This window comes from Suillus fuscotomentosus, assembly GCF_016647785.1.
Source record: "Suillus fuscotomentosus strain FC203 chromosome Unknown F5891scaffold_87, whole genome shotgun sequence".
NCBI classification, from domain to species: Eukaryota; Fungi; Basidiomycota; class Agaricomycetes; order Boletales; family Suillaceae; genus Suillus; species Suillus fuscotomentosus.
In genome coordinates this window covers 1-15,028 of record NW_024539599.1, presented here as the reverse complement: position 1 = coordinate 15,028, position 15,028 = coordinate 1, and the positions used below count along the sequence as shown (strand labels likewise).

The following is a 15,028-nucleotide window of genomic DNA, read 5'->3' as shown; positions in this document are numbered from 1 at the left end:
TCTCACGGAAGCGAAAATCTCGTGCTCGTTCCGGATCAAAGCCATACGAGCGGCGAGCTACCGTCACTGTGCATTCTTCCAGTCCTGCACTGTCCGATGACGGTAATGAATGCCCTCCCTCACCAATCTTAGATATGGCGGACAAACCTGGATTTCCTACATACACTCAATACAAACGCATAGAGACGGCATACCTGCAGTCGCTGTCCCCGCGGAAGCGTGACAAGGCCCTCATATCTCAGTGCATGTTCGACAAGATCTGGGATGTACTACACCAACCGGACGCATGCTCTATCGGGACACCACAGTTTCGTTTCTGGGTTCGCAAGATGTTCACGCTTAGTATGCCCGCCACAGAAGACGATGACAGCGAGGCACCAGTTGTCATCCTCCACGAGAACAGACCGGTCGCCGTTCAGGAGCAGCTATATGAACTCTTTTGTTACTGCCATGAAGAGTCTAACCACGGCGGTCGGGACAAAACCTGCGCTGTTATCCGCCAGCACTACTCGTGGGTCCCAAAAGAGCTTACTGCGCAGTTCGTCAAAGCTTGTCCAACATGTACTTTCAAACGAAGCGGGAACCCAGAGCTTATTGCACTAGTCCAGAGGAAGTTATCCTCGCACGAGCTGAAGGAGGAGGAAGTCGAGGGATTCCAAAGTTCGCTGTGCCGCCGGTCGAGTTCCGCTGAGACAGGCTGGCAGTTTTCCGGAGGCCCACTTGATCAAACTGGGGATATGGCCCGTTCCATTGACTCCCCGTCCACTCCTTCACCATCCTTGTGCTTGCGAAGCTCTAAGCCACTCTTGCATCCAAGACCACCCTTGCTTGATTCAGCGCTACAAGACCTCAGCGACATACATTTGAGACAAATTCGCGTCGGCTTGGACCCATTGAGTTTGGACCTCGGGGGCCTGTGCAGTCATCCTAATGCAAAACCAGGTGATTTGCCATCTCTAGCAGAAGCCTACCAAGACAACACGAGGGATGACCAGTACAGGTTGACCGCTCTGTGGCCCGAAAACATTTCAGACTCGCTCCCCCTGAACTACAGCGTCTTCAACTGTTGAGCCCAGTTTGTACTCAGAACGTACGAATTAACCAGATCGACCCTGCTCTGCTCATCAGGGAGGAGCAAAATGACAGAGAAAGAGAAGGCTACATGGAAGAAATATCTCCCCTGCTATCTTATCCACCATCGGGCTTCAGCGTGTCGCCTAACTTCAGATTCCCGTCGTCTCCCGTGACTCCCGAGGAGCAACAGCGTCACAGCCTGTATGAGGATTGGACGCCTTCAAGTCTGGGGATCAATCCAGTGTCTTCTCGATTGCCGTTTGGCGACATGTCAACATACCTGGTCCCAGCGTTCGACTCTACGATGGGCAGTAGGTCAATGACAGACTCCGAATACCATATATTGCCCGTTGATCTTTCGCCGCCATTGTCACCCCTGACGCCATTCATTGGCGATTCACCTACGCCTATTGAGGAAGGAGTATTCGGAGACAAACCGCTGAGAAGAATTTGATGATGATGTAGATGAGATCTCAATGATTATGCTGCCAGAATTATGTACATTGTTCATTCCTTCAAGGAGACTGGTCCGGATCAATGCTGCATGCACGTAAGTATGTTGGCCCTCTTTATCGACAGGTTGGGCCCACCAGAGTGCATCAACTCGCGGTGGAGACGAATGACTGCCCTATAATACATCCCTTGCGTTATCATACTTGCAGAAACGCAACAGTTGAGGTGTACGCTACTAACTCTTCGGTTCGTGCGACGTGAACAGCTTTCAGGGAAGAAGTCCATTGATTGAGAGCGCCTATACACGACGATGCACCTTCGGGTACCAAAAAATGAATACAGAAGCCGTATTGAGGTACATTGTCGCTTCCATAAAGACCATCTGAAACGAGGGTGTTCTCAAGTACCACCTACCGAGGATGGTATAGAAAAGTTTCGGTGGTGGTAGCATAGAGTGCCTTCCAAAGAGTCCAACGTGCCCAAAGACTGAATGCATCTAGGAATAGGTGACCTGGTGATCTGTGGTGCAGACTCTGACAGGAAGGTCTCTGCGCATGAAGAAGGAACCACGGCTTCGTGCGGAGAAGCTAGGCAGTAGGAAGGGGGATTCTCCTCAGTGCCATGTCGGCACTTTGAATATGGATGTTTGACAAGCTGCTCTGCTGAAGCCGGGTGGTTCGATACTGCACGGACACGTTCCTCAGAGTATGGGTTTGTAGATGCGGAAGAAACAGGAATGAATAATTGGACGACATGATAGCCATATTGCAACTTAACTAATGGGGTGACGAAGAAGAAAAAGAGCAGCAACTCATCGAGAACGATGAGAAATGTTAGGGGGGGGGAGGAAGATATGTTAACCTGTTGAATTGTCAACGTAAATGCAGTGCGAGGGGCATATAGATGTCAAGACCGCACAATCGTATGGGGCCAGTGAAGATAAACATACATAAGAATATGGTCAGAAAAGATAGCTGGGCACTGGATTCTGCACAGCAAGTGCTCAAGCTGTACAGTGAACGAACAAAAGAAGACACACCTATAATTACTAGGATGTGCATCACACAAATCTGTTGACAGAACTTTTCCGTCCTGATGGAGCCACTGCGCACAGGGAATGCACTGCTTGGTTGTAATTATGCCGCGTGTATTTCAGGCGGAGTTCCTTCCGAGTCCTTTCATCCGAACTTCAGTGACTGAGTGCTTCCCGAGAGTCGAAACCCGTCGAATCCGAGAGTCTCTGTCCAAAATCTCATTTCGTCCTGTGTGTTAGGCTCGTGAAGACTGGTTACGAGTCTATCTGTGTGTCGCAAGCACGTGTTCTTAGATTGACATTGACCCGCCATAACTTTTAATTTATAGATAACGGTTGGACAAGGTCTCAAACCTCCTTGGATCCCCTTATTATCGATCTCTCGGATGAGGCTGAAAGTAAGAATCCTCATTGATAATAGAGACATGTACTCACACAAGTTGTCGCTTAGCGGCAGTATGTGGCATCCATACTAAAACCCAGTAAAGCATGCACGGCTTCGAAGTGCGCAAAATGCATGCAAGGCGGCCAACCTCGTCAACGTAAGCGTTGCACTACAGTAAGTAAACATTCAAACAGTCGATGATCAGTCCTGATGCGACTCGGTGAAGGAGGGTTGCAAATGTCTATGCCCGCGATATATTGATATGGGCCTGGCTCGAGCTACTACTAGTAGTAAACCTCCCGCGATTCCTGCAACTACTCAAGCCCCACCACTCTCTGCCGCGATTCCTGTATCTGCTCGAGCTGAACTCTCTTCCACTGCAGCTGCGCCCAGTGCCCCATTCCGAGTGACTCGGAGTCGGAGAACACGCCTTACTTCACCACCGGACGCCACGTGATTCAGAGCACATGTAACCGCATGGCTCAAGTCACTAAATCACCTTGCCAAGCAAGATCGATGACAGGTATATTTCTTCGTCCCAGGATAAATACCCACAAATTTCCCCTTCATAGTTTTTTCACGTCCTTCGCATACCATGACAATCTTCAACTTTCGGCTGATGGACTGCTCAAGTACTTACAAAGTTACAAAGACCTTGAATACTGTCGATCAGATTCTCTGAGTCTGGTCTTTGGAGACTGTTAAAGAACTGTCCATTTATACAAGTTGACGTACACGATTCACTGAGATCGCGCTTCGGCAGGTGTTTGTTGGTTCTAGTATATAGCATGTGTATTGTATGGGGACAAGCTCGGTTCAGGTGTCGGATTATATTATGGAGATCGTCATGATATATAGAAGCAGAGCAGTAAGAGTATCACCGATACAATGTTAATATTTGCTCGGTGTGCAATCCAAGTGCGGCATTGACACAATAATGGCAGTCACTGTCAGCATTATATGTTCAATGCAAATTGTCGACTTGCCAACCCAGGTAGGTGCTCAGGAATGAAATAAAAATTCCGGACTTTCCGGGTTTGCAAGGACATAGATTTCAATGAGCTCGATGGCAAGCAACTAGTGAAGCTTGAAGTGTGGGTTTGAAATGCTAGTATCGATCCTAGACTGCAAGAACATACTGCAGCTAGTGGCCGGCTACAATCAAATCAATTTGGAACCCCTCGACAAGCTAGTAGCAATGCTATTGTCAATTTCTCTCACTGGGCTTCATTTGTAGTCTCTACTGCTTTCATGTTTTCACTTCCCATCCACAAAGAGGACATCCACTGTCCGATCGGTGGTGTTTTAGCTGCCCACACTGGCCAGCCAATAAACCCGACCACGAGTAACCAAGCTGGCCCCACAGTGCACCACGTCGTGACATCGGCAGATAGGAAAATCACCAGCGACAGCGCTAGGAAAAAGAAAACCATCCTGCATAATTTTGATTTGTCAACGAGAAACACTCACGCAGCGCTGTGTAAACAGTGAAGGTACTCACCCCCAAATAACAAGGGCATATGGTAAGCTGAAGATGATGGCAAGGTTCTCTTTGCCATGAAGTGACTGAGTCATGCGCGTCATGAATGCCGTCTTGACCAGCTAAGTCAGTCGTACGATAAAGGAATAAAACGTTAAGTGTACTGCTCTGTTTATACTGTCTTTGTTCCCACCGCTCTGCGCAAGAAGAGCAGAGACGACCAGCGAAGCTACCGAGCAGAGCGACGAGATGTATAATGCGATTTGTGCCGAAGGTTGTTGACCGATCACTGGCACTGCGAGGAAGCTGATGTCCACAGCCAACATGACGGTTGACTGTCCATTTTCAATGCTTACAATAGAAATACTATTTAGCTTCGGCAACTTACATAGATTGCTAGTCCACTCCACTCGCCCGTCAACCTATTCATGAACATTTTCCAGCGCGGGCGGTTGACAGATTGGTCAACCCAGACGCTGTCAATTTGTTTAACATGCGTGGACGGAGAGCCAAAAAGGACGACGAAGTTGAAAAGCTTGACTATCGGTCTTCTTTCCATAGAGTTGTCGTTGTCACAAATGTGATCTGTACCTAGCCTCGTGCCTATTTCACCGTAAAAATTAGAGAGCCTAGCCCGAGCTGGTAAAAAAGGTCAGCCGCATCTGGATGAAGGCGTCCATGAGACCACCATACTGAACATTCGCATTAAGCGAGCTAGAGGCTTATTGTAAGAAAAAACAGTATCAAGAAAGCAGTATCCGCACCGTATGCCCATATGTATTGGTCATTTGTAGTTGAATCAAATCCATCATTTGTTGCCGAATCAGATTTGTTAACGATGCCTCAACTTGGGATCAAAAAACATGCCCAGTACAATATATGAACAGATATCACCGTTTAAATAATCGACAATATTCAGAGCTCGCTGGAGCTCGTCTGTGTCAAAAGGAGCTAATGATATTTCTGAAAAGATAGTATCTACTCGACAAAGCTGTGAGTAAATATGGTTAACACGTCGCGAGAGACGCACCGGTATAGGCATGGAGGATCATTGCCTGCAGTTCGCGGTGAAGTTCAGTAGTTATCTTGCAGTCGCTCGGATACAGCTCCCGGTGCATCCTGAACCTCATAAGTGGGAGGAATGCGTATGATCTGAGGAAAAACATTTTAGGGCTGTTCATTTGCGGCTGGTGAAAATATTACCTCAATCGCATAGCTCACCAAAACTCAGCCTCCATGGCATATTCTATACAATGGTTGTGTAGTGTCACTAGAACAAAAGGAAAAAAAACGCACTAATATGACCGCTCGTAATGCCTTTGACCCCGCCAAACAAATACTTCGCCTCAAAATGGTCTTCCCAAAACAGAATCCGCCGATCAGGTGCGACGAAATAGTACTTGCATTCTAGTTCCCCACTATCGTTTGTGTATAAATCAACGGTGAGCTCCATGAGGATGCCTTCAAGGTGACCTGCGAGTTGCGCTTGCTCAAGGAGCGTTCTCACACAAGAAGCAACTGCATCAGAGTTCGACTGTTCGCGTACGTCGGCGTCTGTGTACACCGTAATTTCAACTTCGGTTGTCTCCATATCCGCGTCTTTCCACATTAACTGAGGGAGTGAATAAGCGAAAAGATATGTTGGAGACAAACTAACCAATTCGCTGGAGAAGTACAGAGTGCCATGCGGATGAATCTGACAATTCCAAGTGATATCGCCTGCTGTGAAATTGTCTGGACTGCCGGAAGCAAGTTGGCATTCATGTCGCACATTTAGACGGTATGTGAATTGACGTACAATACCGAAAAATCCTTTTGGCCTGGTGAGATCTGGAAACCTGTATCTATCCTCTGCCGATGATTTGCGGGATGAAGTTCTGGATGAGATTTAAACGAACGTTAAACTCAAGGCTTAAATTTGAGAACGAATTTTTACTATAACGTTGAACATCACTTGCAGTCATCGGCTTGATAATGAGGGGGGTACTGTCCTGCAACGAAGGGGTAATGGACACAGAAACATGGTAAGACTCGGCTTCTTCGGTAAGCGAGTCGCCCGCGCGAGTGTGTACCGAGTGCTGGCTTGCTGAGTGTCTGGACTCGGAGGGGTGGCAGAGGCTTGGGAGGATGGCTACTGATGAAGTATCAGCGTCACTGCACTGATGCCTATGCCGACCAGTGCTGCTACTCGCGTGTGTATCACTTGAATGCATAAATTTGGAAGTCAAAGTGCCAATTATACGCTGCAAAACATAATATGGGTGTAGAGTTTGTCTGGAAAGCCTGATCACCATGGTTCGAAACAATGCCAGCAGTTTGTGCAGAACGTAGCATACATGGCGCATGTTTACAGTTCACTGTGAGTGACGCCTGCGTAGCTTATCTTGCTGAAGAGGAGTCTTGGTGACAATTGAGCTTGAGGCTTGAACGAGATTCGGCACAAAATGCGGATTCGTTCAAGTTGCCAAAAAGTCGCTCGCAAAATGCTTGCGAGCTTTTTAAAATTGGTTAGCCCAGGTCTGGCGTCCGTAACTGTTCGTTTTTGGTAATGTTGAACCCTGGAATTGTGTTACGTTGGACCGCGACTTTCACGCAAGCCGATCTCGTCCGCATCAGTCAGGCCCTAATGTCATATTTTGATGCATCAAAACAGGCTTACACAACCAACTTGCCCACGATCATAGTGAACATGGTGATCCGTCCCCTATGTGTAGTGAAGCAGAAGAAAGCGCCAAGTCACCCGTGCATGCGACGGAAGATTCAGAGGCTTGCGTGCCCGTTTTCTAGACTTGTCATATTTTCGTGTCGTCTAAACCATCTATTCACGGGCACAGCGATTCAGTTCTCTCAGCAGGCAAGCAATTGGACTAGATGTACATATGATTCTCTTGGTGTCTTGATGTTCTAGTCTTGTTATCATTTGGTGATCAATCAAGACTGTAAGTGAATGCATGACTCGGGACCTTGTCATCGTATGATGCTCGATGCTACACTTGGCTAAAGACATATGAAACTCGTCGAGATCTTGTTGAGGAATTTCCAATCAGCCAAAACATCGCCGACTTATTGATATTGTGATTGAATCATACAAGAACGACGCTTCATTGTCGATGTAAAACCTCTTGAGTTACTGGGCTGCCAGTAGACGATCGCTATTGTGTTTTAGCCACGACACAGTTGCGCGAATGTCTCACTCTGAGGCGTAGCGAAACATTGCAGCGAACAATGAATCAAAAACAATACATTCACACCTGCGATACGTATATAAGGTCGCCACCAGCATAACTTGTGAACCCATTCACCTCCGACCCCTCTTGCTTCATTCGACCTACCATTTGACCTATAGGAGTAGTTGAGGATGATTGGCCGTGGGGGAGCTTGTGAAATGGAACTATTGCAAGTCCCCTCAAGGACGGTCTTCTCAAGCCTCCGGTACTCAGACATCGCCACAAATAGTATGTCGACGTGGGAGTGATCAAGCTTTAGGCGTCCCTCGGGTGGTGTGTCTTAAACTTGATCAACTTCGCGCTGGCCGCAAACTTGTAGTTGCTCTATGGTTTTCCGAAGGTAAATGTTATATATCATGTTAGTGAAATATAATCACTGACTTACTGTGTGCTGCAGGATATAAATTCGAAGAGGGCCGGCCTTGTGCTGAAGTGGGTAGATCTGGAAGGTTCATATTTACTCACTTCAAAACAAGGCCGGTCCAGTCAGGCTTCATTATCCTCGTTCTTGATTTTGGGATGGAGTCAACATTCACAGATCTAGAACGAGGGTAGGTGGAGGGTGCCGTGATCCTCAACGTTCTAATGGGTTACCTGCAGGTAAATATTGTAGTTTGTCATATCGTATGACAATAGCTTACCATGTGATGCAGGACATTGTGTACGTCCTATAACGGCGACCTTACACCGACATATGTGCACATTGGGCTAATGTTCGCATTTGTCAGTGCAAGCCCGCCCTGTCAGGCGCAACTTGGACGTGCGAAACAAGGCATCGCACATAGCATGCGCAACAATGTCTGCAATAGCTGCGACATAGGACTTACGTAACATGACAGCGCAAAGCTAGTCCTGTCCGTAGCCCCGGCGGTTCATCGTTTGTTGAACATCCCTATAGTGATTGATAATGATAAAATTTAAGAGGAGTCAACTGCCTGGGTGAACAACGGTCATAGGACTAGAATATATCCGAAGCACGATCATGTCACCCACAACAGATGCAACGATAGACGTCTGAGAGATGATTTTTTTGGTGGCGGAGGGGGAAAATGCCTTAAGCACCACACGGTTAGGAGACACCTTCCCCGGAGTATGGGGAGCTAGAGCCAGGAAATCAGGGAAAAGGTTGGAAAGGTGTGAACAGGATTGCCATTTGGCTAGCGCGGTGACGATGTCTAAAAGCATATGTGGGACATTTGGGGACAAGGATTGCATAATATGATCCACTTGAACAGTGCCAGGGGATAGACACCAAGAATCGAATTGCACCAGTCACAATATACAGGAGACTTGGTTGAGAGCAAGACTGTGAAACGCAATACTGAGAGGCCAGTGGAGAATCTGGAGATCAAGAACTTACTACGCAGGAATGCAAGCTTGCGGGATAATATGACAGTGATGCCCAAGGATGAATTGTCATGGTTATGTGCTTGATCTGCACAGCCAGTGCTGAAGCTGTGAAACGAAAGCAACGAAGACGCACCAATAGAAGACTTGAACAACGACCTCCTGACTTGTATCTTCATCAAACGAAACGCACACTCCATAGTAGCTTTTGTCTTTCTGTGTATGAGTCGAGTAGCATCTGGATTCTGAGTAAGTGATCGATTTGTACGGTAATTGATGGCAAGAGCTAAAATTGTGATGCACCCATTAAGTGAAACCCGAAACCAAAACCGTGGGGCATCCAGCTCCTGCGAAGCACAAGAATTCAGCAACAACGCCTTACCGAAAGATCACAGTAGATACCAGCATCGAACACATCCTACACTTGCCCGGTGGACAGCGCGTCGTCACCTATTCCTTGGATGGGTCGTTTCAAATCTGGGACTTGAATGGGGGCACGCAGGTCGGGGAGGAATGGAAGAACAAAGAAATAGGAGTGCATCATCAGCGAACGTATGAGTCCTTGAAATTGTACCCGTCGCAGCTGTAGGATGATGTAATTCTGCTCCTACCGAATATGACTATGTATACCACGAGAAATTTGACTTGATCATACTTAGCCATGGATGGTCACCAACATAGACTTGCTAGATGAGACCGTGACAAAATCGTAACAAGCGGCCTTCGCAGCCAGCAATGGGCGGAAGCTCACTAGCGTTGACGTCGCTGATCTTTCTCAGTTCCTATCAAATATTGCTTTGATTTTAATGTTATCTAAGACTTTCTGCAGGACAACGGCTTTAGCCCTCGACAACAAATAGAGATTGGCTTGACGCTTAGTAACAAAATTGTAACACGCTATCTTCGTAACGAGTAAGGGACGGAAGCTCACTAGCGTTGATGTCACTGATTGTTCTCAGTTCCCATCAAATATTGGCTCGATTATAATGTTATCGAAGACTTTTCGCAAGACAACGGCTTTATGCTTCCGAGTTCGCTCGTCGACGTTTTACCCGCAGCAACGCAGATATACTGTGGCTGTGACACTTCTTATTGCGTAGATACGCGTCGGTATCTGCGCTTTCCGTAGCTGCGAAAACGATGCGCATCAACGCTGGTGTATGCTTTTCAATGCATTGACTACTGGATAGAATTCCGTAGATTTGAATATAACTGTGTATCCCTTTGATATTTTGCTGGCTTCGACGCAAATATACGGAAATCGATGCATTGCAACATGACATACAATACAAAACATGGGAATAAAATCTACCCGCGCTCATTCGCGCTAGCTCCTCCCTCTAGGATTGTCCTACCCCGGTGCCCGGCTAATGAAACGTGCCGCTAGAGAACTTTGCAGGGACTTTGACCGTATTTGCGGACGACATGCGGTCAGTAACCTAGATGGAATACACAAATGAGCATACATTAATAGGAATAGGATGAGTACTTACCAGATTCGAAGCTTCAATGTCATAGTTCTGTAACAATAAGAATAGAGCACGATGAAATGAATGAAAATGATACCGCTTGACAGCATTCGTGGTATTTATTGGTGCCCGAACCATAACGAGCAGAAGTCCTCTTGATCCAAAACCTAGGCTGATAACAGATCAGTGAATCAGAGTAGCAGTACTGAAAACGAATGTACTGGTGTGGCACGAGACATGTCAGGTACTAGAAGATTGAGTTGAATGACTCGGAGTGGTTATATGCGCCCTGTTTCGAACGTTTTCATCTAGTATTGACACGACCAAGGCAAAAAAACTCACATCATTTGAGTCGTCGTGACGAGGAAGAAAGGTATGAGAGAATTCAAGGTAGGCGGGCGACGAGTAAGTCAGTCGACAATAGTAATAATGCACTGATGATGGTGAGAGGAGAGTTCATTAAAACTCTGAGTCGCAGGCAAGTGGACTTTTGAAGTTGGTTCGAGTGTGGCGAAGTACGAAATACTTGAGCAATAAGATATATATTACGCACGGACCTTCAATTGAACATGTTGACAGTTGAATTGCACAAGCTTGGATTCTTGCAGTATTGAGCATGCGCTGTAAGGCTGCTCAATTGCAAATCAGATTGTTTGACTTAGATTTCCGTCGATGAGTCTAGACACTCTACTGACTACCCGGAACTTACAAATCCGTCGACCTCCGTGGAAATGGCCCATGATGTCGGACTTTCACTGGGGTTCAGTATTAGAGACACAGGATCGAAAACACGTGCATGACTTGAAGCTTGAAGAGAGACTGTCATGGTGATGGTAAACGTTTGGCTACCGATACGTCAGATGTTAAATTCTACGACATACTAGGCGTCTATCTGGCAAGCATGCCAGTTCTCCACAACACTGCGACATATCACAATCACTCAAGGGAACGAAAGCTACTCCAGATGTGCTGGTTTCGTTGAACTACTGGTACAAAAATGCTTACATGATGATTAGTACGGGCAGACGACGTGCTTTGCAATTAATATGTCAAGCGCTCCCTGCTGCGCCAGGCTCATATTGTCGAAGCGCTTCTCCAAACCTGTGTGATATGCCTGCCAGTCATCCACAACAAAATCGCTGGCAGTAAAGATGCCACTGGAGCGCTCCCCCAGCGCCCACTGGAATATAGTGCCTGTCATCAAGAACAGCGGTCGCAACTTGTCGCGGGTCATGGGGACGCCTTTCCCGAGGTATCGATCGTACCCGAATTTGCTGTCGTAGGTGATGTACATGATAAACTGCAAAACGGGGGTGCTGCCGAATGGGACGGTGACGAAGTCCCCATTAATCTAAAGACACTGCGCGTCAGTTTGATTTCAGACGGGAAACACATCACTCACGTTAACGGTAACGTCGAGGAACTTCTCATCGGTGATGAGGTCAATGGTTTGATGTGCACGGACTTCAACGGCCGTGAGGATCTCCGTCGCCAAAACGGCGCCGCCCAAATCGTACTTGAAATATACGAAATGTCGTCCTACTTCTTTCAAATCGTTACGCATACTTTCAACTAAATTGACGAGCTTCTTTTCTCCGGCAGCAGCAGCGTTTCTTGCGAGATCCCGGAATTCAACTGATTTGAACGGAACATTGTGAGCACGACTGTCCGGCGGCAGTTGAAGAAGATACTCACCTGGTTGGCTCTCGACGGTAGTGGTCCATGCAGTCGTCGCCTTGGCGGCGATGTCATCTTTTGCGGGAAACAAGGACGACCGTAAGAGTAGTGATTTCATCGTGTCTTTCGCCTGCGACGCGACTGACGTGGTGTTGAACGGTACTACACTAAGAGTCGGTTGCACGGGCGTCGTTGTGAGAAGCTGAGTGTTGAGTTGCCTTGCGGCTTCTCCCCTTTCTATTCCTGTCCGTCTGGACATACGCGAGGTCCTTGAGCGAGTTGTCCCGCTGGATCGTGCCCTGCGGAGGCGAACAGACATGAGGGGAGCGTGAGATTGACGTATTTCGTCATCGACGATATCTGATGGAGGTGGTAAGTAGATGGTACCGAGCGGTGCGTGGGGTTGGGCCGAGTCCGCGTTGGCTGTCTCAGGAGTTCTAGCGGGTAAGTGATGGTTGAGTAAGGTGGCGCTGGACGATGGCACGGGAAGTTGAGACAAGTTCGGCGATCCGTGACTGGAATCAACGGGATCATGGTGATCAGAGAATGTGGGGTGCCATGCCTCAAGGAAAGCTCCTGGAGTAAGATCGTCTTCATGAGACTCCCATGCCTCAGCGAATGCAGGCGGGATCTTGGATTCATGAACGTGAAGGTAAGGAGGGGGATATGGGATGGGAGAGTATAGTATGCCCTGACCTGAGGCCTGATAGTGCTGATCAGGGAGGTTGGGGGGAAATTGGCCAGCCCATGGAAAACCAAGGTTCTCGCGATGAAAATCAAGAGTGTCGTTAGTGGTTGGGGATGCTTCCTGGTCGCGATAGGCGGCCAATGTCGAGTCCCAAGGTTGGACATCAGTGAACATGCTGATAGATGCGAAGAAAACAAGTGAAAACTCACCTTGGACCCATGGCACGACGTGGGCACGTGCAATTAATCACTGAATCCTTCCAAGTCGATCTTTCTGCGTGCGGCAGGAAGCAGGACCGTTTAACCGCGCAACCGTACATCACGTGATCGTGAGTTCCGGCTGCCTTCCAAGTGTCCATTTGCTTGTCGTCGAGCTGGGAGCGTATGATAACGTCGATGAAAGTAACGAGGAGTATTGGCTCATTGACGACGCAGTCATGGTTTCCTTCAACGACGACACCTAAGCATGGGATGTTGGACACAGCCATAGATGATGAAGGTACGAGTACAACAGAAGAAGCTTAGTAATACGTAGAATAATGAGTAATGTAGGGAATGACTAATCACCGGTAATGTCCGAGACGGACATTATTTGTCATCGACTCGCGGACTATAGACAAGTCCGCGATTACATATACACGGTCCGGGTACTTACATTTAGCGTACCTTATTATAATACTGTAGCATTATTTCAAGTAGAAATTCAGTCAATTTAATTATCTCAAAGTTTTCATTAAATCTACACTAAAGTTTACATGGGGGGCATTTCCAAGGCAAACGGAGGATGCATAAGTATGTAACACATTACGGTGTCGAGCGTGAGCACGACAGTGCCTCACTTTTTTGTCTCACGAGTAATCGACTGACGTGATGTGTCGTAACTGACTGGAAGACTCGAAATCGAATTACTGAGACGACAGGCAGTGTATATTAATAGAATAATACAACAGGGTAAATGATATCGTTTGCAACTTACATTGCTGTAAAATGAGATAAAAATCTGAATGGTCCTAATATACACCAAAATCCACGCACTGTGTTGAAGCACAGCTTTTGCCCGTTCTCTCCTTCGGACATCATCCAGAATTCCCATAACGTGTCTGTCTAGCATGTCGACGTACGGCTTGAGACTTGTATGCTCCCAGTCTGAATCAAAATGTAAGTGAAAACAACGGGCACAGTGACAAGCGGTGCACTCACTTGCACCCTCGCCTGCCTTGTCAAGCTCTTGAAGGAGCTGCATAACTGTGGGAACTGCATTGGGGTCGAAATTTTCCACGCGGTTCGGGTCAACGGGGACGCAGACACAGAATGGTACTTTGAGAAGATGGTTTCGGTGCTTGGATACTTCGGCATCTAGGCGTGGATTGCAGAATGATGTCCTCAAGAGTGGCTAGATTTCGGGCCTATGAAGCGTCAGTAATAGCATAGATAGTAAAAGTGAAGTGTATACAACATTACCCTGCCTTCAGCTCGTTCCATTTCTTCGACGATTCGATACCGGGTTATTTCTCCCATCGCTCCTCGAGAGTCTCGACAATTTTCTTGTCCGGAACCAGTTTAAGCAGCGTTCGCCAGCCGTCCTTGGATAGGAAGCATTCTTGATTATCCAACAATTGATACCACATCCTACTCCCTTCATCGCGTGCATGTCACAGAGGAGGTGGCAAATCTCCGGGGTGGCTCTTCGTGCCACGCCTCTTACATTCACCTTCTTCGCCATCTCCTTACCTCCTTCTATCACAGTAAGCGCCCCAACCACAGCTCTACATAGTTCGTCGGTCAGCCCCATGGCCTAGTCATCACTGACCCACAAATAGATGCCGCGACGGCCCGAGTATACCCATAACAAATGATGATATCCAAATTGCGTGCGCAAGGCTGAGTCAAGGACGCGCACGGCATTGGCGATGAATGCCCAGCAGCGTTTACATATTCCTGCTGATGTGCAGCATGTGCGCACGCCGTCATAATCAGTCATATCGATATCGAACACCAGCTCGCGCTTTAACGGGGTGAAGAGCTTCCCAGACTTTACAGACCGCGCCAATTTCCGCTCGCTTGGTTGGCATGTTGTCAGCGTAAGTGCCAGGCAGATTGAAAGATAGCTCACCCGAGATGAGTACATGGGCCCGATCTCGAAACGCGTCGGATTGAGTGCGCCCAGATGCAAAAAGATTGTTGCTGTACTCTTTG

General features: G+C 47.6%; 4 protein-coding genes across 4 annotated transcripts; 2 read left to right on the top strand and 2 right to left on the bottom strand.

Annotated features, from left to right (window-relative positions):
• Window positions 1-140: 140 nt before the first annotated feature.
• Window positions 141-584, top strand: F5891DRAFT_920401 (uncharacterized protein; the record flags this gene model as incomplete). Its single annotated transcript, XM_041373773.1, has 1 exon — window positions 141-584. A coding segment is annotated over one exon (444 nt), but the record flags the coding sequence as incomplete, so codon positions are not given.
• Window positions 585-3,943: 3,359 nt separating this feature from the next.
• F5891DRAFT_1064143 (uncharacterized protein) lies at window positions 3,944-6,953 on the bottom strand. The gene is made up of 14 exons (XM_041363037.1): window positions 6,762-6,953; window positions 6,362-6,708; window positions 6,224-6,302; window positions 6,083-6,164; window positions 5,722-6,037; window positions 5,647-5,671; window positions 5,456-5,544; window positions 5,320-5,403; window positions 5,190-5,267; window positions 5,119-5,139; window positions 4,814-5,064; window positions 4,590-4,760; window positions 4,447-4,538; window positions 3,944-4,379 (listed from the first exon to the last, which is right to left on the bottom strand). Coding segments are annotated over exons 1-14 (1,854 nt in total). The 5' UTR covers window positions 6,764-6,953; the 3' UTR covers window positions 3,944-4,162.
• A 2,071-nt stretch (window positions 6,954-9,024) lies between these two features.
• On the top strand, window positions 9,025-9,658 carry F5891DRAFT_1064139 (uncharacterized protein). The gene is made up of 2 exons (XM_041363036.1): window positions 9,025-9,248; window positions 9,311-9,658. Exons 1-2 carry the CDS (start codon window positions 9,071-9,073, stop codon window positions 9,586-9,588), a joined length of 456 nt encoding a protein of 151 aa, XP_041219508.1. The 5' UTR covers window positions 9,025-9,070; the 3' UTR covers window positions 9,589-9,658.
• Window positions 9,659-10,250: 592 nt separating this feature from the next.
• On the bottom strand, window positions 10,251-14,624 carry F5891DRAFT_1176234 (uncharacterized protein; the record flags this gene model as incomplete). Its single annotated transcript, XM_041365757.1, has 15 exons — window positions 10,251-10,438; window positions 10,493-10,757; window positions 10,811-10,902; window positions 11,022-11,097; window positions 11,178-11,313; window positions 11,350-11,388; window positions 11,488-11,819; window positions 11,871-12,103; window positions 12,164-13,008; window positions 13,043-13,206; window positions 13,719-13,740; window positions 13,809-13,812; window positions 13,868-13,978; window positions 14,033-14,225; window positions 14,538-14,624. 14 exons carry the CDS (start codon window positions 14,622-14,624, stop codon window positions 10,716-10,718), a joined length of 2,376 nt encoding a protein of 791 aa, XP_041219507.1. The 3' UTR covers window positions 10,251-10,438; window positions 10,493-10,715.
• Between the last annotated feature and the right edge of the window lie 404 nt (window positions 14,625-15,028).